This window comes from Oncorhynchus masou, chromosome 31 (assembly GCF_036934945.1).
Source record: "Oncorhynchus masou masou isolate Uvic2021 chromosome 31, UVic_Omas_1.1, whole genome shotgun sequence".
Lineage (NCBI taxonomy): Eukaryota > Metazoa > Chordata > Actinopteri > Salmoniformes > Salmonidae > Oncorhynchus > Oncorhynchus masou.
The window spans coordinates 58640525-58667975 of NC_088242.1; the positions used below are offsets into that span (position 1 = coordinate 58640525).

The window sequence follows — 27451 nt, forward strand, 5'->3', positions numbered from 1 at the left end:
GTGCTTAGGGTTGTTGTCCTGTTGGAAGGTGACCCTTCACCCCGGTCTGAGGTCCTGAGCACTCTGGAGCAGGTTTTGATCAAGGATCTCTGTACTTTGCTCCGTTCATCTTTCCCTCGATCCTGACTAGTCTCCCAGTCCCTGCCTCTGAATTCTCCTCACAGCATGATCCTGCCACAACCATGCTTCACCGTTTCTTTCAGACGTGATGCTTGGCATTCAGGTCAAGAGTTCAATCCTGGTTTCTTCAGACCAGTGAATCTTGTTCTCATGGTCTGATAGTCCTTTGGGTGCCTTTTGGCAAATTCCAAGCGAGCTGTCATGTACCTTTTTATTTATTTTTTTTTTTATCGAGGAGTGGCTTCCGTCTGACCACTCAACCATAAAGACCTGATTGCTGCAGAGATTTGACCTTCTGGAAGGTTCTCCTATTTCCACAAAGGGACTCTGAAGCTCTGCCAGAGTTACCATCGGGTTCTTGGTCACCATTCTGACCAATGCCATTCTGTCCCGATTGCTGTTTGGCTGGGTGGCCAGTTCCAAGAGTCTTGGTGGTCCCAAACGTCTTCCATTTAATGATGGGGGCCACTGTGTTCTTGGGGACCTTCAATGCTGCAGAAATGTTTTTGGTTCGTTTCCTCAGATCTGTACCTCGGCACAATCCTGTCTTGGAGCTCTACGGACAATTCCTTCGACCTCAAGGCTTCGTTTTTGCTCTGACATGCACTGTAAACTGTGGGGTATTTTTTAATATAGACGTGTGTGCCTTTCCAAATTATGTCAAATCAATTGAATTTATCACAGGTGGACTCCAGTCAAGTTGAAGAAACATCTCAAAGATGATTAATGGAAACAGGATGCACCTGAGCTCAATTTGAAGTATCATAGTAAAGGGTCTGAATAATTATGTAAATGTATTTCTGTTTTATTTTTAATGCATTTGCAAAGTTTTCTAAAAACCTATTTGCTTTGTCATTGAGGAAAATAAATAATCCTAATCCTTTTTAGAATAAGGCTGTACTGTAAGTCAAGGGGTCTGAATACTTTCCAAATGCACTGTATAGGCCTAAATGGAACTATTGGAACAGTACTGTGGCTAATAGAATGCAATTTTGATTTATTAAGCTAGGCAAGTCAGTTAAGAACAATGTCTTATTTACAATGACTGCCTAGGAACAGTGGGTTAACTGCCTTGTTCAGGGGCAGAACGACAGATTTGTACCTTGTCAGCTCGGTGACTCGATCTAGCAACCTTTCGGTTACTGGCCCAACACTATAACCGCTAGGCTACCTGCAGACCCAGATTCAATCTCCAGCAGGGTTCCCCATCTGACGGTACGTGGGCCAAATGGTTTTCTGAGCTAAAAAAGAAACTGTGAAAACACCAGACTCGGCTCCAAGTGATCTTAATTTAGGAAATCTGTTCAGGTATTCCCACGCATCCTAGAGAGACACATGATCATATACAAATGTAAGCAAGTTTTGAAATTGTTTGTCAAGTATTATGTTTGGGCTCTTGCGGTGAATTTGCGGTCTGCAAATTATTTAGTAATTATGTTCCGGCCCCTCGGCCATCATCTCAAGAAATAATCCTTCCTCAGCTGAATCTAGTTGAGGATCCCTGCTCTACAGCCAAAATGACTGTTAGATTATGTCCAGGCTGCATCACATCCGGCCGTGATTGGGAGTCCCAGAGGGCAGCGTCCGGGTTTGGCCGGGGTAGGACGTCATTGTAAATAAGAATTTGTTCTTAACTGACTTGCCTAGTTAAATTAAAAAATAAAATAAAATCAAGCTTCTGACCCGGTTGTTAGTTCCCATTCACACCACTCGATGGAATTAACTTTGTACAGAACACTGTGTTAGACAAGTTACATTTTGACCTACTGTAGACACTACTTTGATCATTTGATATTGATACCACAAGAGATGCGCATACAAACAGAAACCTGTCTCACAATAACCTGGTTGGGAGTATATACCATTTGTGTTTAATTTGTTTTCAAGCTTGTGCCCATTGCCCTATATTCAGTTACTTAAGAGCAGCTACGGACTGGCAACTCTCTGAGGATACCTTTTTCGAAGTCTGTCACCACTATCAGAATTATTTTATTTCCCAGTAAATAAGATGCGCCTGTTCTAAATAGGTTTTACACTAGTCGATCACTCCCATGGGCTATGGCCCTTTGTCAATGGTGTCGACTTCATCAAGACCAGGGTAGGGGCATACAGCAACTCTAAACAAATGTTAAAGCACAGAAATATTAATTGGATTGTGATATCCTCAGTGTTTTTTCCTTTAGAATGGTCAGTAGGAACAAAGACAAGGTCTGTGATAACACCGATGACGTACTGTAGCCTCAGATGGGCTGATGTTGGTTTCAGGTGGTGACTGCACACTTTACCAAACCACATCAAAGCCTTTGTATTGCAGCTCCTGTGAGATATAAGTGAAAGATGTGACATTGAACTTTACTGAGGTGTGAGTCACTTTTTTTTTTACTGTGATATTGCTTTAAAATTCACAAGAATTGGGAGTATCCGTACCTTTCTTAGCAGTGGACCAGTAGTGGCAGAGGTTTTGCCCATTTTTTTGAAATGTCAGTCTCATTTATTTATCCCACAAGGTCATAAGCTTATTATTTTCCACCCATCAGCACTTTATTAAATGTGAAAATGCAATGCTTGTTGTTTGTGGTTCCATACTGACCACTGAACTTGCTCTCCCTCTCAGGGTACAGTGTTTAGCTTGGAGGAAGAGGAGCAGCAGGGCTTGATCATAGCCGAGGACAGCAACGACATCTATATCCTGTCTGGAGAGCAGCTTCCCACATCGCTGCTGGGCACCAGAGATAGCAGTGAGCTGGGCAGCTGGCAGACAGAAAGCTTACGTGTGTCTCTGGCAGGCCACGAGTCCTGGGCACAGGTGGGCATGATGGACCATCCCGAAGACATCAAGAGCCTGGAAAGCAATGAGGGCAACCTCTCAGAGGAGCGCAGCGAGAACAACTCTTCCAACTCTGACATTGTGCACGTAGAGCGAGAGGATGCAGAGGAGGGTGAGGGCGGGACAGAGGCGCCTGAGCTGCAGGAGATAATGCTGAGCGTACTGGGGACGGAGAGTGAACTGGCCGAGCTGAGGGCGGAGTTTAGGGATGACACCCCGCCTCCTGTCCCAGCAGCCCCAGAGCCTGTGGTGGGATGTCTGGAGGACCCGGTCGCCATCGAGACCCCTGCTCCCCTGTCGGCGGTCCCGTCAGAGCCAGAACCGTGTGCCCCATCCACTGTTCCCATGTCAGAGTCCGAATCCCCTGCACTAGCCCCTGTGGTTGAGGCAGCACCCGCTAAGATGCCCCCTACTCCCCAACCAGCAGAGCAAGTCCCAGAACCAGTCCCAATACCAGTCGCAGCAGCACCACCCCAGCCAGAGCCCATTCCAGAGGAGCCCCAGCCTGAACCTCAGTCAGAGACCGTGCTGGAGCTGGCAGCAGCGCCTGTCCTGGAGGCACCCCCAGCCCCTGTGGAGACCTCTGTGGCCTCAGCTGAGGAGGCCCCAGTGCAAATGGAACCAGAGCCCAAGTTGGAGCTTCCAGTGCTGCTTTATGGTGGAGCTGCCCTGGTGGCCCTAGCTGCTGTAGTGGCCTGGGTAGTCCTGACCCACCGGAAAAGGTAGCCTAGCGGTGCTCCTGACCTGGGCCCCAGACCTCACCACCTCCCTGGTCCCTGCCTAGCTCACTGCAGGTAACCTGGGCTGCTGCGCTGCCAATGCCAGGTGCACACACCATGGCAAAAATGAACTCTTCTTTTCTCTCTCCATTTTTATTTTCCTCCGTTCTCATCTCATCTGGCGTTTTGATATGTTTGTCTTCAGTTGTACATTGAGGTGATGGGTCGGCGACAGCAAACTGGAAAGGACATATTTTACATTTTTATCTTGGTTTCTCTATTGTGTGTTTTCTGGGGGTGTGGTTCTGTCCTGTGCCATCTTGATGCACGTGAACGATACAAGCAGGGTGTCTGTTACCCTCTCAGCTGGCGCTTCGGTACCTCTTTGTCCTCAGCCTAGTGGGTGTAGCTCAAGTCATAATTGCCAGTTCTGTTGCAAAAAAGGGGTGGAGGAAAGGGCACTTATTCCAATAGATTTTTCTATCTGGAATGATTAGAAAAAATTGTTCTGACTACCTTTTTGTCCTCTGAAAAACAATCCTGTCTTCAATAGCAGGTTGAGGATGAGATGAATGTGTTTATGTAGAATTTATTTTTATGGCAGTTAAACAGATCATGATTAGACTCATTTTTGTTTTTATAAATGTATGTGATGTTGGGATATAAGATTCACTACTGGAGACCCTGACATACCTGTAAAATAACTATGGTAAATAACTACTACTAATAACTAGGGACAAAATTCTTCATATATAGCACTTCATTGAGATGATTAATATCACACTAAAATGTGAAGTAGATATATTTATGATCTACTCCCCCACTATATTAATGGCTGATTGCCAGTCACTTACTACATCAACTGATGATAAATGTATTTCGTAAATTATTCGGGCCAATTGTTATTTTTTTGGGGGGGGAATTAGGGATTCCACTTTAAAATGTGAATGGGATGCCTTGACTCAAGGGTATATATTTTATCACTGTAGCTAATTTAATTCATTTAGCTAACACATTTTGACAGTCTTCTCTTTATATAGTGTTGTAATGTATGGTCATATTGCAGTATTATAATAATTGCAATGAAATAGATGCTTTTAATAGTGTCAAAGTGAAGAGCTGAGGATAAAGATTACCGCAGCTAACAGCCAGAGTGGGATACACCATTGTGTTTTATAACTTTGGTTTTGAGGGGACTGTGATGGGTGAATGTGTTATTCAACATTCCAGGCATGAAGATGCATCCCTGAAAATAGATGTATAGATCTGTCATTGTGTGAGAACGTCAACCACTCCTAAAGCCAGTTTAACCATGATGGCACCATGATGGTCAATACTGGTCCAGGCACTGTGTTCTGTCGACAGGGAATGGAGGGTTGGGAAGGACTGCACCAAGATCCACTTTGTCTCTGTTTTCATGAATTTCATACTCGTATGTTCAACTCAAAAGGTTTAAGATTGAAATATTAAACATGAAAGATATATATGTATGTATATATATATATAGTCTCAGATTAAATCAAGTAGACGGACTATCAGAAATGTTTTGTCTTGAATCAATTTACTCTCTCATTCCCAACTCAAATGTGTATTTAAGAAATAGGGCACGAGGGGGTGTGGTATATAGCCAATATATCAGGACTACGGGCGGTTCTTGGGCGCGATGCAACACATCATGCCTGGATGCAGCCCTTAGTTGTGGTATATTGGCCATATACCACAAACCCCCGAGGTTCTTTATTCTATTAGTTACCATTGTAAAATTTTTTTTTTTTTTTTTAAGATAAAAGCTGTTTTGTCATACCCATGGTATACGGTCTAACACACCACGGCTGTCAGCCAATCAGCATTCAGGGCTCCACGCACCTAGTTTATAATGGTAAATAACCTCACATGGACTGTTTTTCTTCCTCTACATGGTTCGCTGTTTGTCACCGCTGCTGGTCCAAACTGCCCACCCGACACTGCCTTGCCATTCCGCTGTAACCCTACCTTTCTACAATCGAGACTTCTAAACAAAGCTTAACAGCTGTCTGCTGGCTTCTTCCCACTACTAGCAAAGCTTCCACTCAGGCTTGAGAAATGGAAGTCTGTCCACAACTTGAAGAGTAGGAACAACACACATGCCAGCCCTGCCACAGACAATCAACAGAGCTAATGAAACCTCATATCTTCCTGTGTACAATGTGAATCCAAAATAAAAATCTGCACTGTTGGCCTCGAGTCAGTGTGTGTTTCTAAGTTAATTATTTTTATAACTAGGCACTCTTTGGGAGCATGAAATGTGAACATTTGATCTGAATGATCATGTAGTGATGGCCATTGGTCTACAGTTAACTGGTTGTCCAGCTTTGTTCTGAATTCACACAGCATACTTGGTTAATATCAGTAGCGTAAAGACTCACACAAATCTCATCTCACTACTGCACTGTTGCTTAGCCAGGTGTAGATACAACCATGTGTGTTTTGTGGTGGTAAACAACAGCAAGATGTATGTTTGAGAAATTAAATGTTTGTTGACCAGGGGAGGACTATAAACATTTCAGTTTAACTGAAATTCACTGAGGATAAAGTTATTTTTGGATTAGATAATTGATCTAAACGCCCTGTCTTGCAATGAAGGCCTACAAGTAGCCTTAACAGCACTCTGTAGGGTAGCGCCATGGTGTAGTCAATGTACCCTCCTCTGGGTACATTGACTTCAATACAATACCCAGGAGGCTTGTGGTTCTCTCCACGTTCCATAGACTTACAATTATGACAACTTCTGGAGGATGTCCTCAACCGATCAGTAATTGCGGCATGAACTGACACCCAATCAAAGGATCAGAGACGAAACTAGTACTGAAAGCATAAGCTACAGCTAGCTAGCACTACAGTGCTTAAAATGTGAGTAGTTGACTCAGACAATAGTTTAACAGTTTTGAACAAATTAATTTCCCTAATGCGTGAATGTTAAATATTTCAAAAAAGTATTTGCAGCCTTTTCAGCGGAATGTTGGGGGGGTTCCATTAGCAGAACGTGTGTCCTAGACAGGTTTTAAACATGGAGGGTGAGCACACCATCTATATATATATATATATAAAATAAAACTTAGTTAGCAAATGGTGCTAGTTAAGCCTACTCAAACAGAGAGGGATGCTATGTTAGCTAGCTGGTTATGGCTATCCAACACTGGAACTCTTTCAAGTCGAGGTAAGTTTTTGGTTGATTGTAGCTGGTTTACTAACGTGTTATTTTGGCTATGTTGACTATGACGCTAGCTAATATGGTGACAACGATGTAGGCCGTGTGTAGCGGTTAAGATATGAAGGTTTGGCTTACAAAGTTTTTTTCTTTTTTTTGCCTGGTCACAGACCGCTGATTTGTTGTGCACTGAAGTCCACAAACGAAGGGAAAAGGAGAGGAGTAGATGACAAAATAAATTGTACGAGAAAAATTATCATGCAGTTTGTATGTGGATGCTAGGGAAGTGAACTGTTTGGATGTGATCAGGGGTGTATTCATTAACACAGTTTAACGGAATTGGTGTAAACAACTGAATTTGTCCAATAGAAACTCCAATTTGCAACTGTTGGACTAATGATTACACCATAGATAAGCTAGATGCAGGCAAGAGTGTGCAAGGCGGTAATGAATGTGCACTGTCACCTTGAGTCCTCAAATTTTTCTTTTGACCTGTGCACCTAGTGTAAACTTTCATTCATAGGCTAAGATGTAGCAACCTCATGATGGGTATAGGGAAAATGTGAGTATCATATATTAGCCGAAACCTATTGATGTTACATTGAGCTATTTATTTATTTTATGGCCATGATAAAAAAACTTTGAATATAATTGTACAAGGATGCTTTCATGTAAGTCTGTTACATATAGGTACGCTAATGAATCTGAAACAATGGGAACCAGTGAGTATTTGGAAAGCACAGTATTCTGAACAAAAATATAAATGCAACATGTAAAGTGTTGGTCCCATGTTTCATGCGCTGAAATAAAAGATCCCAGAAATGTCCCATACGCAAAACAATATTACTCACGTTGTGCAGAAATGTTTTAAATCCCTGTTAGTGAGCATTTCTCATTTGCCAAGATAATCCATCCAACTGACAGCTGTCATATATCAAGAAGCTGATTAAATAGCACGATCATTACACAGGTGCACCTTGTGCGGGGAACAATGAAAGGCCACTAAAATGTGCAGTTTAGTCACACAACACAATGCCACAGATTATTTTGAGGGAGTGTGCATTTGGAATACCGACTGCGGGAATGTCCACCAGAGCTGTTGCCAGAGAATTGAATGTTAATTTCTCTACCATAAGCCATCTCCAACATAATTTTAGAGAATTTGTCAGTACGTCCAACCGACACAACAACTGCAGTTCACGTGTAACCACGCCAGACCAAGACCTCCAAATCCGGCTTATTCACCTGCGGGATCGTCTGAGACCAGCCACCCTGATCGCTGATGAAACTGAGGAGTATTTTTGTCTGTAATAAAGCTCCTTTGTGAGGAAAAAATAATTATGATTGGCTGGGCCTGGCTTGCAAGTGATTGGACCTCTGCCCTCCCAGGCCCACCCATGGCTGTGCTCCTGCCCAGTCATGTGAAATCCATAAATTAGGGTCTAGTGAATTTATTTCAATTTACTTATTTCCCTTATATGAACTGTAACTCAGTAAAATTGTTGCACGTGGTGTTTATTTTTGTTCAGTATAAAAGCCCCATCTTGGCTATTTTGTTCAGAGTTTCCTTGGTACAGTTCGAGACCAGAAATAAATCATTTCAACTATTACTTTGGTAAAAGGGTTAGTATTAACTTCTCACTTACAATGATATTTTATTACCCAAAAGTGATTTTTCAATTTATATCCATGTGTGATATACAAGGATCAATACAGACAAACCAAAAGGCATTGGGTTGTTGGAGAATGTATCCCTTTTTAGGAAACTATGTTTTACAAAACTTTTTTAAATCAACTTATTACAAGTTATTACAAAAATAATATTAAAGTACAATAATTTATGTAGAAGAATGCCTTGTGTTACAAAAAAGAGGAAGTTTTAATGAAAATTGCAGAATCAATGAGACATCCTTTTGCAGTTAATTCAGAGCTGGTAAGATAAAACACTTGTGTCCAAAAATCCAGCCATAAATACTTAGTATCACTAAATAATTGAAACGTTCTATATTCACTGAACAGCTTCAAAAAATAAGTGTGCCCATAAAAAACAGTAATATGACACTCACTATTGATTGGTAATCAAGCATGTGGCTCAGTGTCCAAGGCTTGGCGTCTGTTCTGAAGTCACCTGGCTGTGGTAGGATTTATTAACTGCAGTGCTGAATTGGTTCTGGAGAAGCAGAGGGGTGTGCTCATATACCTCCTTCACCAGGGTCAGAGTGAGGGCCATGATCACCCTCTCCTGATGTAGATGGTCCAGCACAGGGCCCAGGCCCTGCTTCATTACCCACTCTACCTCCAAGACTAGGTGTTGCCTCCAGAGCTGAGGAACACAGACAGAAACACAGCACACATTGGACCAATGACTTATGGATTGATCTTATACCCACAACCCAGCACTAGATGCCACTGTAGGATAACCCCCTGGGGTTTCAAGTCACAGCAGCAACAACAGAATCGCATACTATGACGTGGACATACATTCCTAGACATAAACATGGTATGTAGTTCTGAGCAACACAAATAACCAGAATTCCAGACACTCACCCCAATGGAATACTTCTGCAGCTTGGGCCATCACACTAAACGCAAGCTGATCAGCTATTTCAATCAACTAAGCAGTGATGCCTCTCAGGGCTTCGGCCTCCGCAGGGTTCACTGGAGGGCAAAGAGAATGGAACTCAATCATACTGAATATGAACAGTTGTCAAGTATTGACATTTTAATGTCTACACCAAAGGCTGCCTGTGGCACCTTAATTGGGGAGGACGGACTCATAGTAATGGCTGGAACGGAATGAATGGCATGGTATCATACCATTCCGTGTTCTCCATTCCAGACATTATTATTAGCCGCTCTCCCCTCAGCAGCCTCCTGTGGTCAACACAGTGTCATTTAGAATCACTTTCGTTGTGAAAGGGTCAACGCAGATGTGCCAGGTCCCTGTCACCCTAGTATAGTAAAGCTTCGATGTAGATGTAGCTACAGCAGTAGAAAAACGTCCTCTTTTCTAAGGCACCCAGCTGAGGATGGATCTGCTACCGTGTTTGCTAAGCACATAGAGGTCGTTCTACTTTAAAAAAAAGCGTAAGAAAGAGGATTGACTCCCACCATCTCAGATTATTATGAAATTGTTTGTTGTTACTAATCCTGCAACATTATTTTGTTGAAATAACATTTAATCTCTGAGAAATTAAGCTCATTGATTGCACGCAAATTGCCCGTTTTAATGTATAGGATTCATAAAATATTCAATAAATACAGTACCTAACATCCAATTTGGACAAAATATTTTTCTAACAATTTAACCCCAGTGACAAATATACAGTATCAATTCTCTGTCTGACAAGTAGTATAGAGCTGTGGCTTAGTCTTGAAAAATGTTTGACCTAATTGCAGGAACAGCACCATCTTGTAGGATGGGACAATAACCTAATAACTTCAATGACTAATGTCTCTGAACAGGGGAAGAAACATCACAAAATTCACCAAAGCTCTTTGGTCTTGGCCATAGTGGAGTTTGGAGTGTGACTGTTTGAGGTTGTGGACAGGTGTCTTTTATACTGATAACAAGTTCAAACAGGTGCCATTAATACAGGTAATGAGTGAAGGACAGATGAGCCTCTTAAAGAAGAAGTTACAGGTCTGTGAGAACCAGAAATCTTGCTTGTTTGTAGGTGACCAAATACTTATTTTCCACCATAATTTGCAAATAAATTCATTAAAAATCCTACAATGTGATTTTGTCTGTCATAGTTGAAGTGTACGTATGATGAAAATTACATGCCTCTCTCATCTTTTTAAGTGGGAGAACTGGCACATTTGGTGGTTGACTAAATACGTTTTTTTGCCCCACTGTACATCATCTGGGCAGGTTCAGCCCTACAGAAGCCTATAGCTTTGGTGTCCAAATTTCATCCATGCATATGAGGGCAAACAATTTTGTAATAGCACCGCTATTTATAGCCTATTTCACTGTGGTAAAGAGGCCGCAATAGATGTCATGTTGATGTGATTGATATGAATATCTGAGTATGTTCTCAATTCAAACAAACCCGCTGCAACTAGACATGGACGTTTAGAAGACACTGGTTGTCTTCCAAGTCGGGAATTGAAGAAGTATCGCCAAGTTAAGGTTGGTTGAAAATTCTCTGTGCTACGCCAAACCGTACTTAAGCTGTAATGGCTAATGGAGCATCCCATTAGCCGTAGGAAAGAAATGTGGCCACATCAGAACATTTGAGAAAGATCCAGAGTCTAACTCGGACATAAATGGTAGGCCTAAACACTGTCTAATTTCCAGGAGAAAAGCAGCCTTTTATTGTAAAGAATGCACACGAACACTTGAATGAGAAAAGGCTGACATGAAAACTGGTCAATTAAACATGAACTATGGGTGAATAACTGCTTATTGTAAAGTATATACAATGTCTCCCCCTTGTGGTAGTAAGAATAATTTGGTAACTTTATGACCAGAATAGTCAATTTTTTTGGAGAGGTTAATAATGGGATGGGATATCTTTAGGAAATGTTATATTAGCATAACAAGGTTGTTGGTTGAAGTTGATGTCTTTTATCTATTTGTTCAATTAATGTCAGGGTTATTCATAATTTACTCAAGGGTAAGGCTATTTTCCTGTATTGCAAATGCTTTAATGCAGACTTTTACTTTCCATAAGAAACTCATGCTTGTTCTTCTTGTCTAGCTTTTTGGAAAAATCTATGAGATAACGATATTTGGTTATCATATGGCAACAACCACTCTGCAGGTGTAGCAGTTTTAAGAGGTGCATTTAAAGGGAAGGTCATCAGCAGTAAGACTCACCACTCTGGACATTGGCTAATTTGAACAATGAAATGTTTTTATTAGGGAATATTTATGCATCCAACAACAAACAAAACAACAGGATATTATTTCAAGAATTTGAAGAAGAGATTAGAGTTAAAGGTGTATTTCAGGATATCAACATTTTTAGGTGGAGATTTTAATTCTGTATCTAATGTGATGATTGTATTTGATATTTGGAGATCTAAATATCTGATAAAAATAACTTCACTTGGTGTAACAAGGACATGTACAGACAGTCAAGAATTGACTTCTGGTTGATTTCTAATTCATTAGATGACAGTGTAGTCAAGGTATCCATTGAACCATCAATTCTTACTGATCATAAAGTTATATTGTAAACGCAAACGCAAATTGAGTTATTGTAAACGCAACAGTAGACTGTTGGAAGATGTTCGTTTCAAGATGGATGCCAAAGATATTATACAATTTATTTTTAGGAAAGCCCAACGATTTAAGTCTTATGGGATATATTTGGAATATTGAGAAGTATGAAATAAGACAAACAGCCATGAAGAGAGGTAAAGAAATGGCTGAACCTAAAAGATTGAGGGAAGATAAACTTGTTAAGGAAATGCTTTCTCTAATCTCTGTGGAGGACCTTGATGAAGAAGGAAAGGGTCTGTTATTCTCTTTACAACTAGAAATGGACCGTGTGTATGAAGAGAAAGCAAAGGGGGCATTTGTAAGATCAAGAAGGCGATGGTTGGAGGAAGGTAAAAAGAAAGAAAACATCAGAATGTTCCTATATTCATAAGCTTAATATAGATGTAAAAAAATGACAACCCCAAAGATATTTCAAAATATGTTTTAGGATTCTATGGTAATCTTTACATCAGTAATGCCTATCCTACTAGTGACATATCTGCCTTTCTAGACTGTCAAAGAATATGCAAAACTCATAGATGAAGACTTCCAAAAGTCTTGCGATGATTCTATTTCTACCAATGAAATAAAAAAAATGTATCAGCAAGTTAAAAGAGAGCACATTTCCAGGGAATGATGGCCTTATTAGTGAATTCAGGAGGATATTGTTGAATTTATACTTAATGTCTTTAAGAAGGCAATTGATGTTGGGGTCCTACCTGTTTCTTTGCCTCATTTATGTTGTCCCCAAACCAATTCAAATCCTATTTTATTTGTCACATAGACATGGTTAGCAGATGTTAATGCGAGTGTAGCGAAATGCTTGTGCTTCTAGTTCCAACAATGCAGTAATAACCAACGAGTAATCTAACCTAACAATTTCACAACAGCTACCTTATACACACAAGTGTAAAGGGATGATGAATATGTACAGAGAGATATATGAATGAGTGATGGTACAGAACGGCATAGGCAAGATGCAGTAGATGGTATCGAGTACAGTATATACATATGAGATGAGTAATGTAGGGTATGTAAACATTATATTAAGTTTAGCCTACTTTTGTTTAAAGTGGCTAGTGATACATGTATTACATAAAGATGGCAAGATGCAGTAGGTGGTATAGAGTACAGTACATATGAGATACGTAATGTTGGGTATGTAAACATTATATTAAGTGGCATTGTTTAAAGTGGCTTGTGATACATTTTTTTACATGTATGGCAGCAGCCACTCAATGTTAGTGGTGGCTGTTTAACAGTCTGGTGGCCTTGAGATAGAAGCTTTTTTTCAGTCTCTCGGTTCCTGCTTTGATGTACCTGTACTGACCTCGCCTTCTGGATGATAGCGGGGTGAACAGGCAGTGGCTCAGGTGGTTGTTGTCCTTGATGATCTTCATGGCCTTCCTGTGACATCGGGTGGTGTAGGTGTCCTGGAGGGCAGGTATGTTTATCCTTTGTCACCATGTAGTTAGCTAGTAAATACATAATTAAACCAATTTGTTTAGTATTGAATCTTAATTAAGGCTCTGGTTTTTGCAGATGCAGGAAGTTACGACTGTTCCCGAATTATGTTATGATTAATAAATTGACTGTTTATAGATGTGCCCCAAATTCCTAATGAGTTCATTGTTACATGATTAATTCAGTCAGGTAACAATGAAACATAGTTAGTTGATTAGATAAACGACAGTCATCAGATGAATGTTAAAGTCAGGTCACGACAGATATCACATGGCCCAGGTCACCTGCAGAGACATCACACAGAAACCACAGATGGTAAGTCCATGATGCAGTTCAGTGTGCACCAAAGCTAGGAGAGAAATCATGAGTGGATAGTTAATGAAAAGATAACAATTACCGATTTTATAAACAACTTCTGTTGATGGACCTCTGAACTCTTCCTCCTCGCTCTCAACCTCTTCACCCACGCGAGAGAGTTGACAGAGGAGGAAAGGACCTACAAAACAAGAGTAGGGTGAGAGAGTGGTGACTGATGAGAAGTTGCGTAACTTCTTGAGTAAAATAGACAGAGACCAGTCTAATCAAAATGAGATAATAGTATTTATTCTCGGAGCGAGCTGCCATGTAACCACGAACAACAGTTTATATACAAAATATGACGTCATAGGTTATAAAACGTCCTTTCTCCCAACAGTTCAAAAGTTTACTCCCACCCCTTCTCTCTCTCACTCCAGACACACAGTTAAATCGAGATTAAACTTCTGAAGTCTTCATCCATCACCATTCAGCAGACAGTTCCAGCTAATGGAAACCCCTAAGAAAACACACACTGCCTTATCTAAACATCCCAGAGCTAAGTTGAGTCGGTTCAACCATAGGTTAACGACCCTTTTTGCTTACTTAAAAACCCACAAATCCAGTCCTATCCAACCTGGCTGGAATGGTATTTATTTTATTTAATTACCCCCTGTTTCATGCTCCACAATCCCTCACTTTTGAATTAATATTGTTAATCAGATATAATAAAACAGAGTAGAGTTTAATTAGTTATAGTTCTATTTAAAATGTATATATTGTTTAGTCATTATTCATAAAATTCCTAACAGTGTGATGTCTAGCTTCACAAGGCCAGAGTTGTGAACAGACTTCAGACACATGGAGACATGCAGAAGTCGATGACAACTCAGGCTCTGGAAACAGCTCATCTTGTGCCTCCTTTTGTACTATGCCATCAACACAGTACATTGAGAACAGCAAAGAAATTGATGACCAATTTCCAATTTTCAACCCCCAAAAGTCATTGTAACATCCACAGTCTAATCATCGTTGTGAAGGGCCAATAGTTGGAAAGCCTTCAACCAAAATACTCACCATTGGGGTAGGCACTGGTACATTATTGAAACCCATCTTTAAATATCCCCCACGTATGGTCTTTAAAAGACCCCCAAACGTGAGTGACATTGTGGTCAAATCTGATTATACACCAGAGAAAAGGGAAACTTTTGTGGACAAGGTTCCAGAGGGTAATTACAAATGTGGCCGATGTGCTCAGTGCAGTTTCACATACAAATGTCACTAATTTACACACCCCCACATAGGACAAAGATTTAAGATCAAAGGCCTGATTACTTGTGGTCTGTCTTACAGACTGGGAAACCTGTAGAAGCCTTAAGGCCCAGATCAGTGAGCACTGCAGCAATATACAGATTGGTGAGACAAAATATCTGGTTGCTGTTCATTTTGTACAAGCTGGACATCCTATTAATTCTCTGAGATACATTGGAATAGAAATGGTCAAGATGTCCCGCAGGTTAGGGGACATTGAGAGGAAACTTCTTCAAAGGGAATCTTTCTGGATCCACAGGCTGAACACACTGTCTCCTCTTGGCCTTAACGAGGAGTTTGACTTGAAACCGTTTTTATAGATTCAATATGTCCAAGTTATTGTTGTTTAAATCCTATAATTGAATATTGTGTGTATTTATTGCTGTAAATATTGATCCCATTCCTTGTGTATGATCATATATATTTTGATACAGTTGAAGTCAGACGTTTACATACACTTAGGTTGGAGTCATTAAAACTCATTTTTCAACCACTCCACAAAGATTTTGTTAATTAATAAACTATAGATTTGGCAAGTCGGTTAGGACATCTACTTTGTGCATGACACAAGTCATTTTTCCAACAATTGTTTACAGACAGATTATTTCACTTATAACTCACTGTATCACAATTCCAGTGGGTCAGAAGTTCACATACACTAAGTTGACTGTGCCTTTAAACAGCTTGGAAAATTCCAGAAAATGATGTCATGGCTTTAGAAGTTTCTGAAAGGCTAATTGACATCATTTGAGTCAATTGGAGGGGTATCTGTGGATGTATTTCAAGGCCTACCTTCAAACTCAGTGCATCTGCTTGACATCATGGGAAAATCAAAAGAAATCAGTCAAGACCTCAAAAAAGAAAAAATGGTAGACCTCCACAAGTCTGGTTCATCCTTGGGAACAATTTCCAAACGCCTGAAGGTACCATGTTTATCTGTAAAAACAGACAGCCGTCATACAGCACAGGAAGGAGATGCGTACTTTGGTGTGAAAAGTACAAATCAATCCCACAACAGCATTGAACTTGTGAAGATGCTGGAGGAAACAGGTACAAAAGTATCTATATCCACAGTAACACAAGCCCTATATCGACATAACCTGAAAGGCCGCTCAGCAAGAAAGAAGCCACTGCTTCAAAACCACCATAAAAAAAGCCAGACTACGGTTTGCAACTGCACATGGGGACAAAGATTGTACTTTTTGGAGAACTGTCCTGGTCTGATGAAACAAAAATAGAACTGTTTGGACATAATGACCATCATTATGTTTGAAGGAAAAGGGGGATGCTTGCAAGCTGAAGAACACAATCCCAACCGTGAAGCACGGGGGTGGCAGCATCATGTTGTGTGGGTGCTTTTCTGCAGGAGGGACTGGTGCACTTCACAAAATATATGGCATCATGAGGGAGGAGAATTATGTGGATATATTGAAGCAACATCTCAAAACATCAGTCAGGAAGTTAAAGCTTGGTCGCAAATGGGTCTTCCAAATGGACAATGACCCCAAGCGTACTTCCAAAGTTGTGGCAAATTGGCTTAAGGACAACAAAGTCAAGGTATTGGAGTGGCCATCACAAAGCCCTGACCTCAATCCTATTGAGAATATGTGGACAGAACTGAAAAAGCATGTACAAGCAAGGAGGCCTATAAACCTGACTCAGTTACACCAGCTCTGTCAGGAGGAATGGGCCAAAATTCACCCAACTTATTGTGGGAAGCTTGTGGAAGGCTACCTGAAACGTCTGACCCAAGTTAAACAATTTAAAGGCAATCCTACCAAATACTAATTGAGTGTATGTAAACTTCTGACCCACTGGGAATGTGATGAAATGAAAGCTGAAATAAATCCTTCTCGCTACTATTATTCTGACATTTCACATTCTTAAAATAAAGTGGTGATCCTAACTGACCTAAAACAGGGATTTGTTACTCGGATTAAATGTCAGGAATTGTGAAAAACTGAGTTTAAATGTAGTTGGCTAAGGTGTATGAAAACGTCCAACTTCAACTGTACATTGAATGTTAATATTTTGAACCTATGTTACATATCTTTACCTCCTGTTTCAGGAAGTGATGTCACTGAGTACTGCCCCTATGTATTGGACCTTCCACCCCCACCTGGGATATGGACGCCTGATGAAGACTTAAGGGTCTGAATGTTGTTATAAATAAAATCACCTGGGAGCCTGAGCAGCAGTGTGCGGCATTCTCCTTTCTGTTTTCCATGAGTTTGTCTACAACTCCAGCACCTCTGGAAAGTACCTAGATGTGCGTATGTTCTTCAGCTTTTGAACATTCACAGTCTACCATCACAATACTCATTCTGTATGATATTGTGATCTTCCTCAGCCTGTGCAGAGTATTAGTAGATTACATAGGAGTGATATCTATGGCCCCTGGACAGCAGAACATAATACATACATTTTCAAACCACATTCACTACATACTAAATAATATAATCTTGTGGAACAATAAACTGTAGATATGTTTCCTATACACTGAGCACAAGGTCAAGGCTTTTCTAAGGCCTGGACAGCCTGCCTCTACAGAGACAGAGGGGTGACAACACCAGGAAGTGGGAGAGTGAATGGCAGTGCATTACAGAAAGGGACAGTGGAGGCGGCCATAGAAGACTATGCTAAATCAGCCATGGCCAGGCAGGGTAGAGAGCCAACTGTTCATTGAGCATAAATAGATGTACCTTGGACAGGAGAAATGCTTCAGGTGACGTATGGCTTGGTTTCATTCTAAAAGAGGAAATGGTGATAATATCACATAGCCAAACCCACTCAGTCTCATAACACTGTAGATATTCAGAAAGCACATGGTGACAAGGCCATTAAACAAGCACCAATTGCAGAAAATAATACAATTCACAATCACAACAGAGCCCTTAGTTGGGTTACCTGCGTCCACAGTCATCATCGTCGTCACTCCTACGATTCTTCCTCTTGTAGTGCTCTCTGTTCCTGCGGACCGTGTCGGGGGTGAAGGGGTTCACGTTGACAGAGACTGGCTGCACTGGGCAGGGTCAGTGGAAATGGTGAAGCGCAGGGCCGTCAGACAGTATCATTTCTTGGTGCTGAAACTAGGTTGAGCTGACTTGGACAGCATTCTCTCCAATTCCATTAAAAGCACCGTCATCTCCACAAGCAAGTCTACCCTATCTGACCTGTCTGTCTTCACACTACTCAACACTGCAGCCGAATCAGAGCAGGTCACCACTCCAAGTGGTTTCACCTCCTCCACCCATCTCAAACCTAGAATCATGGCCTTCCAATCAGCTGCATACACTGACACATAATCAGTTAACAGCTTCCATTGCAATCTGGGATATACACCCCTGCCCCCCACCCTACCACTGACTGTTGGTACCTTTGAACCAACTGTATATATCCTTAAAATTGAATAAAAACAATGATCTATATATCTCTCCACACACCATCTCATGTCCTCACCCCATTCTCTCCTACCCTCAATCATATCAAATCAAATCAAATGTATTTATATAGCCCTTCTTACATCAGCTGATATATCAAAGTGCTGTACAGAAACCCAGCCTAAAACCCCAAACAGCAAGCAATGCAGGTGTAGAAGCACGGTGGCTAGGAAAAACTCCCTAGAAAGGCCAGAACCAGGCTATGAGGGTTGGCCAGTCCTCTTCTGGCTGTGCCGGGTGGAGACTATAACAGAACATGGCCAAGATGATCAAATGTTCATAGATGACCAGCAGGGTTAAATAATAATAACCACAGTGGTTGTAGAGGGTGCAATAGGTCAGCACTTCAGGAGTAAATGTCAATTGGCTTTTCATAGCCGATCATTAAGAGTATCTCTACCGCTCCTGCTGTCTCTAGAGAGTTGAAAACAGCAGGTCTGGAACAGGTAGCATATCTGGTGAACAGGTCAATATATATATATATATTTATTTTTAAAGAGCAGTTTGGGAGCCAAAAGAGCCGGTTCTTTTTGGTGAGCTGAGCCGAACGAGCCGGATCACTTAAAAGACCCGGAATTCCCATCACTACCTCAGCGCACTCCTTTAGAAACGTTACCTATCCAGACTCTTTTTATCCGATTTACTGCGTCCGATAGACTGAATTTAATGTCTGTAATGAATAAACACACCTGCTTTTAAATGTATAGTATGAACATCTTGATCGTGCACTATTTATTTTGTGATCCTACAGCATAGAATTTTATATAGTAATGTCTGTGTCCTATTACACATTTATCAAAGATTCATACGATCTATGGAGTCATCAACAACACAACTTCGGGCCAGCCTATCATTAGATTACACATGTTACAATTGTAACATTCATGAAAAGCAAGGGAGTTATATAAACACAGTTTATCGTAAATTTGTAAAATAGGCCATAAGTCTATCAAATATTAATAAACTCATGAGACATGTGATATCACCTCCAAAAACACTGTTCCTTGGAGCTGGAAGAATACTCGTTCGTCATCTGCGGATGTGACACGGTTACAAATAACAAGAAAATGGAAGGGGGTGGTGAAACACGTCATGGTCTGTTGAAGCAGTACTGACTTTATCTAATACAAATGATTTTCTTCTTAGCTTTGCGTTGTTTACCTCAATTTAGGAAGCACTATGGTCGAGCAGTCGGATCTCGCTCCACTGCTGGACTGGGAAGAGACTTCACCAGCCGAACTGACCCAGGCGGTTCCCTCACCAGCAAAAGAACATGGATGGGAATCGAGTCCGCCAGACGGCTTTTCTCAGGGCATCACCGCGCCTGGCATAAGCTGGAGCACCAGATCTGGGGGTCTAGCAACTGTAACCGCTGTTCCCAGTTTGAACGGGAGCCATAGCCCTGACCACACTGGTCCATGGGATGTCCCCAGTCCCATCAATGGCGACACTGGAATATCTCTGAAAGGAGTGGGATGGGAGGAAAATGACCAAATAGTGTCTGTGTTTGTGGTAACCTTTGACACAAGATCAGGTGAGAAAGAGCAATACGCGGGCTATTTACCTTACTTGGCACAGTGGGGTACTGACTCAGGCCATGGAAGTGCGCACATGACATTGCAAGAAATGTCTACTGTTTTTTACTTCCCAGCTCTGCTTATCTACACTATTCAAATATGACCCAGTATGCCGATACCCAAATCAGGTGTTGTGGCAAGCATTTGTTTACCAGTTTGCCGAATTATTTATTTTTTCTGCCATCATAAGTTTCAACAAGCTCTGTAAATTTAGATCATGAGAATATGTAATTAAAATGTGATAATTGAGTAATACAGTAGTCTGAGCACAGGGGTTTCCCACTTAAATAAAAAACTCTGCCGATCCCTTGCAATGCTCCATCATTTGATAATTCAAACCCACTTGTACAGTTTGAAATATTCTGGATGTCTCAGTGGTTATAGCAACAGTGGTTGAAAAAGTTCCCAATTTTCATACTTGGGTAAAAGTAAAGATACCAGCCAGTAAAATACTACTTGAGAAAAAGTCTAAAAGTATTTGGTTTTAAATATATTTAAGTATCAAAAGTAAATGTAATCCCTAAAATATACTTAAGTATGAAAAGTAAAAGTATAAAGAATTTCAAATTCATTATATTAGCCAAACCAGGGGCACACTCCAACACTCAGACATAATTTACAAACTAAGCATTTGTTTTTAGTGAGTCTGCCAGATCAGATGCAGTAGGGATGAACCGGGATTTTTATAAGTATGTGAATTGGACAAGTTTCTTGTCCTGCTTCAAAAGTACTTTTGGTGGTCAGGGCAAATGTATGGAGTAGAAAGTACATCCTTTTTTTAGGAATGTAGTGGAGTAAAAGTGAAAGTTGTACAAAATATCAATAGTAAAGTACAGATTCCCCCAAAAACTACTTAAGTAGTACATTCAAGTATTTTTACTGAAGTACTTTACACCACTGAATAGCAATATATATACCATTTAGCAGACACTGTTATCCAAAGTGATGCATACATTTTTTTTAACCTTTATTTTAATATGGGTGGTCCCAGTTAAGAACAAAATTCCTTACACAAGCACCATGCTCTGCCAACTGAGCCAGACAGGACCACAAACATAGCAGAAATCACTTGACAAAGATCTCTGAGAAGGAAAAGGGCTTTCTTGGAGTCTTGGGAAACCAGTATTACTGCTTACTCTTCTCAACTTCCCTTTTCTGGTTAGCTGAAATTGAATGTAAGATAAAAATGTGGACGGTCAGAGATGGAGACATAATGGATGAATCTCATTCTCTCACAGTGAAGTGTACAGTTTGGAAACTCAAGTTTATGTGTTTGTGTGTGTCAATGGCAGGTAACATGGTGGAATTGTGCTTACCCCAAGATGTGAATCTTGATGGAGTGGAATTCAAGTCAATCCTGGCACACAAGCACCATGCTTCTGTAAAACTATTCCGCCACCTGAATGAACAGTGTTACTGACAGAGGACAATCAGAGCCCTATCATTAATCTTGATGATGTTGTATCACAGGCGGCAGGTGGCATCTTGGGAAACCATAGTAATGGCTGGAACGGCAAATATGGAATTTCCATGGTTTCCATGTGTTTGCTGAATTCCATTGACTCCATTTCAGCCATAAAAATGTGGACGGTCAGAGATGGAGATCCACTACATCCATGAATCTATTTTCTTTTTACAGATATTTGTAAAGGCTGCTACTTTGGAAACTAACATGCCTGTTGTTTGTGAGTTGGCGTGATGGCAGGTAACGGATGGTGGGTATTCTGTCTCCTTCTTACACCCTCTTATATGTGAATCTTCCTGAGAACCAGGTTAGGTAAGTACTGTTGTCTGTCTGTCCATCCTCTATCACCCTGTTTCCTCTTTTCTATTGTCCATCCTCTATCACCCTGTTTCCCCAATTCTCTCTCTCTCTCTGACACATATCCAGCTCATGGTAGAGATATCTGCTTAGGGGGTTCGGCTTGACTTTATACAGTACAAATAGACTTAGCCTATGTTGATCCAGTTCCCAGGGAGGATCCCAGTTTTAATCCAATCAAACCATGCTGTGTTGAGTCTTCGATAATAATCTCTTTTCTCCAGTGTTATGCTTGAGATGCCAACGGCAGTCAACATTTAGAAAGTGTTTAGTGTTAATTACAGGATATTATCTAGCCTAATCAGTGTGTCTCTCCCCATGCAGACACCAGCTGCAGTGCCCTGGCTCATACTCTCCTCTGGAGGCCTTCTATGAGGATAAAAAAAGCTGTGCTGCACCCAGCAGGGAACGGACTGGTCACTGCCTGTCCAACCAGCTACTGGGTCCCAGCCATTAACCGCTGCATGCTCCCAGAGATGAAGGTCAGGACTGATGGCCACTTGAACTTAGATCATTGATCTTACTGTTTTTTTATTTAACAAGGCAAGTCAGTTAAGAACAAATTCTTATTTACAGATTTTTACCATGTCCGCTCTGGGATTCAATCTAGCAACCTTCAGTTACTAGTCCAACGCTCTAACCTCTAGGCTACCTGCCGCCCAGTTGTTGTTGTTGATTGTGGATAATTGGCAATTCAATGATTGGTTTAGGTGCGTTTGTGCATTTTGAGATATGTCATAACTTGAGTTATGTGCATGTAAATCAGACATCTGATGTTAAGGAGAGATTTTGGGCAGAAGTTAGCATTCTGTCCATCCCTCTCTTCCCCCTCCAGATCACCCACCCGGCCGGCTGCATGTCCCAGTTCATCCGCTTCTTTGGGGAGCAGATCATGGTGCTGTGGAAGTTTGCCCTGCTCCGAAAACGCATCTTCATGTTTTCCCCACCGCCTGTTGGTGTCGTGTGCTACAGGGGTGAGATGGTGCAGCTGAAACACACGCACACACACACCAATACAAATCCCCACATATTTGTTTTTCAGATCTCATTACAGTTTGTGTTTACTGTCTATGTCACATTGTGCTCTTTGTCGATGTAGTTTCCCATGATTCTCTTGTACTCCTCACATAGTGTACTGTTGTCCAATGTCTCTATACCTGGGATAGGTGTGTCTGTGCCTGAGTTCCGCCCCTTCTTCTACGTCAATGTGGCAGACATCGCTGCCCTGGCGACAGAGATGCCATATGTGGCCTGTTCGTGTGACCTTAAGCTCTGATTGATAAATGTAAATATGTACGAACCATGGTGTGTGTATGGTAAGGTCAATGCAACATTGTGTCTCATTGTGTCTTAAGGCACCACGAGAAGATATTTGAGGAGAAGAAGGAGCTGTATGTCGTATATGTTGATAACCAGAATGTGAAGACACACAGAGATAGTCTGCAGCCACTGCTCTGGCTGAACGGGGCCGACTGGGAGAAGTATAGGAAACTGAGCGAACAAAGGTACACAGGACCCTGCTAAATGGTGGCAGACATTTTGAAGAGATCATGATGACAATGACAATGATGATGAGGATGATGTTATGTTCTTTTCAGGCAAATGCTGCTTTACACTCAGGAGGTGGATGGAGACTGCACATCAAATGAGGAGGACCTCTTTATCCTGTGAGTGTGTTTACATTACAGTAACCAACATCATCTTTTCTAGTTAACTAACAATAGTCTGGAGTCTTCTTCAAACACTCTTACAGAATGTCCTCTGTTCTCTCCAATAGGTTTTTCATGGAGCGGAATAGCCGTATCTTCCAGACTCTATCGGAGGTGGAGGCGAGTGCGGACCGCACCCTAACTGCAGAGCACGTGGGAGCCATGGGACTGGACCCCCAGGCAGACCGCACATTCCTGGAAGATCTGCTGCAGGTCTATGGCATTGATGTTATGCTTGTCATCGATAACCCCTGCTGCCCCAGAGCTCTGGCTGTGGCCTGTTCTCTCTTGGTCCTCTGAAGACACTGCCTCCTTCTCTTCCTTCCCTGGCTTCCTGCCCAGTCAAAGGCCTGCAGTTCTCTCTGGAATCTCTCGATGGAAATAAAATTCTCGCCCGGCGTTTTTCTTAAATCGGGATATAGTATGTTGGTTACTGAGTGTGAGCCAGTGTTCACCCAGTGACAGCTCACCTAGTAAACAGGGCCGCAATGATAGATGATAGATACTGCCTGGACTCTGCAGTGCTATCTGGCGACAGTCCGTTCCATATTCAACAAGCACTTGTCTTGTTTTTCTGTTCGCTTGGAATGATGATCATACAATAAAACATTATCCTGATGTTGCAAGAACATTACAGAACACATTTTCTCTGTTCTTAACCTGGAAACCTAATGAGAACATTCGAATAATGTTCTGTGGTGGTTGTTACAGATGTTGTGCACAAAATGTTAGTGAATGTTTGTGAACATTCCAAGGATATTTTATTTAAAACATTTTCAAAAAAATATATAAAAAATGTGGATGTTGTCATCCTAATGTTAGATAAAACCCTAACTATAACTTAATGGGAATCTTAGCTAATGGTCTAGGAATGTTAGATAAAACCCTAACTATAACTCAATGGGAATCTTAGCTAATGGTCTAGGAACGTTAGATAAAATCCTAACTATAACTTAATGGGAATCTTAGCTAATGGTCTAGGAATGTTAGATAAAACCCTAACTATAACTTAATGGGAATCTTAGCTAATCGACTAGGAATGTTAGATAAAACCCTAACTATAACTTAATGGGAATCTTAGCTAATCGCCTAGGAATGTTAGATAAAACCCTAACTATAACTTAATGTGAATCTTAGCTTATGGTCTAGGAATGTTCCCGGTTTGCTGGGCAGTAACTTAAAGGGTTTACTTGTTCCATGATCACATTGAACATGTTTTCATTTTGCAATGTGACTTCTGGATAATGTGTTGTGTATTGTTTTATCAAGTTGCTTAATTTGATGTTTAAAATTCAAAAGGCACTCACACATCTGAGCTATCGTTTTTGCAGGTGCATGGTAACAATTGGATAAGATGAGAAAAAAGAAGGAACCCCTGCACACTGCTCTTGCTAGTATCACTGCTCTTGCTAGTATCACTGCTCTTGCTAGTATCACTGCTCTTTAATAAGCTTTACGTATCGGCCTCACGGCCTTCGTCAGGGCTTTTTCATTTGATGTTTAAAATGGTCAACCTGGGAGACTTAAATGCATGTGACTCTATGAAACAAACTGATCATGAATGCTGCACCACACCGCAACCTCTGGACTCGTGTTTGATGACCACACGATTATGTGTAAACGTATTTGTGTGCTGATTTAATGGTCCAATGTTCTGCCAGCAGAGAAATGGTCCAGTCAGTGATCTAAAAGTCTGTCTGTCTCGGAGTGAGCTGGTGCTTCTCAAGTGGAGAAGCTAGCTGTGTACTTGAGTTTTAGTTTGATTCAATTGAGATCTGTTGCAGATTGAATTAAATCCACAGGTGTGGTATGAGTGCAGATACAACTCTAGTGTTATTTTCTAGTTGGAGCTAGGCAGCTGCAAGCTGTGCCCCGTCACTGTAACAAAGACTCCTTTGTATTCTTAGTTCTCTGGTGATGTCAACCCCAAGCATGATAGTGGGATTTACCCTCCTCTCTGGGCAGACAGTCAGACCCAATCTGTTTTGGCAGAGGGTCTTCTTTAGCCCTCACACTATGGTTCCACATTGTGTGGATAAAAATATATATGGATAGGAGCGCTGATATAGGATCACTTTTACTTTTTTAGATCATACTGAATAAGATTACATGGACAGGGGGACTTGATCCTAGATCAGCACTCCTACTCTGAGACCCTTTTTGAATACAGGCCCTGGAGATAAAGTTATTTTGTTCAAATAGTGCTGGGAGACAGACTGTTCATTAAATCAATGATTAAATCAATGACTCATAAAATAGTGTTGATGAAGACTGCACACTGCTTTCATTGGGTTCGACTGGTCAGGAAGTGTTGGCAGTAGTGGAAATGTTCATTGAGGTTTTACTAGGGACAGTTTTGTTATAAAGCCTAATTAGTGGGTCATCTTTTAGTGTTGAGGACAGGCACTCAATCAAGACCACGGGCTTATTTTAAGTGGAAAGAGGCATCTACTGTATCAACGTGTTAATTGACACTACTGATACTAGTGATATGATTAAATGTACAGTTCTTCACACCATGAACACTTAGCCCATTTTCTTTGCTCTGTTTGTGTTGACCTGTTCCACCTTGTGCCCTTCGGCACATCCTGGTCATGCTCCCATTTGTTTTACAGGTGTATCATGTCTATGAAGTAGAGAGTGTACACGACACAAACGGAATTGTATCAAATGCTTTCTTTGTGGAATTTGTTCACAGACCTGTACCAGCATTGGCTAATTGGAATTTATTTGTACAGTATGTCACCGCACTGAATGTCAAAAGAAAGCATAATCTGTTGTACTTCCGCACTAATATGCAACAAGAGCGTTAACTTGCTTAGCCTTGATCACAGCAACTGTAACATAAACCTATACTCCCAACAACAGCCAACAACACAGCTATATCCAGAACCTGTGCTACTGTAAAACATGGACAGAGACTTCAGTGACGATCACCCCTTTAGTAACTTGATCGCATGAGCCCCTCGTTTCCAAGCCAGTGACATTATACAGTACTTCCATTGTAAACACAAAACCATTTGTTTGTTTTCTCTGATGCTTGTTGTATTGTATTTGTGAGTGTTGCCAATGGAGAGTGATTCTCATGCCAATGTATCTCATCTTATCATAGAGTACTGTACAATGTATATCATCATAGAGTACTGTACAATGCATCTCATAGAGTACTGTACAATGTATCTCATAGAGTACTGTACAATGTATTTTTATTTTATTTTTTTACCTTTATTTAACCAGGCAAGTCAGTTAAGAACAAATTCTTATTTTCAATGACGGCCTGGGAACAGTGGGTTAACTGCCTGTTCAGGGGCAGAACGACAGATTTTGTACCTTGTCAGCTTGGGGGTTTGAACTCTCAACCTTGCGGTTACTAGTCCAACGCTCTAACCACTAGGCTACACTGCCGCCCCACTGCCGTATCTCATAGAGTACTGTACAATGTATCTGATAGAGTACTGTACAATGTATCTCATAGAGTACTGTACAATGTATGTCATCTTATCATAGAGTACTGTACAATGTATATCATCATAGAGTACTGTACAATGTATCTCATAGAGTACTGTACAATGTATCTCATAGAGTACTGTACAATGTATGTCATCTTATCATAGAGTACTGTACAATGTATCTCATAGAGTACTATACAATGTATCTCATAGAGTACTGTACAATGTATCTCATAGAGTACTGTACAATGTATCTGATAGAGTACTGTACAATGTATCTCATAGAGTACTGTACAATGTATCTCATAGAGTACTGTACA

General features: G+C 41.0%; 1 protein-coding gene and 1 pseudogene across 1 annotated transcript in view; both read left to right on the forward strand.

Moving 5' to 3' along the window:
* The window catches only part of LOC135524194 (bcl-2-like protein 13), a 40515-nt gene extending 34634 nt beyond the window's left edge, over positions 1-5881 (forward strand). Inside the window, exon 7 of the mRNA XM_064951508.1 lies at positions 2735-5881. Coding sequence (XP_064807580.1) covers positions 2735-3673 — 939 coding nt within the window. The 3' untranslated portion in view covers positions 3674-5881. The remainder of the gene's footprint in view (positions 1-2734) is intronic.
* A 13872-nt stretch (positions 5882-19753) lies between these two features.
* On the forward strand, positions 19754-24002 carry LOC135525247 (DENN domain-containing protein 11-like; annotated as a pseudogene).
* The last annotated feature ends 3449 nt before the right edge of the window (positions 24003-27451 follow it).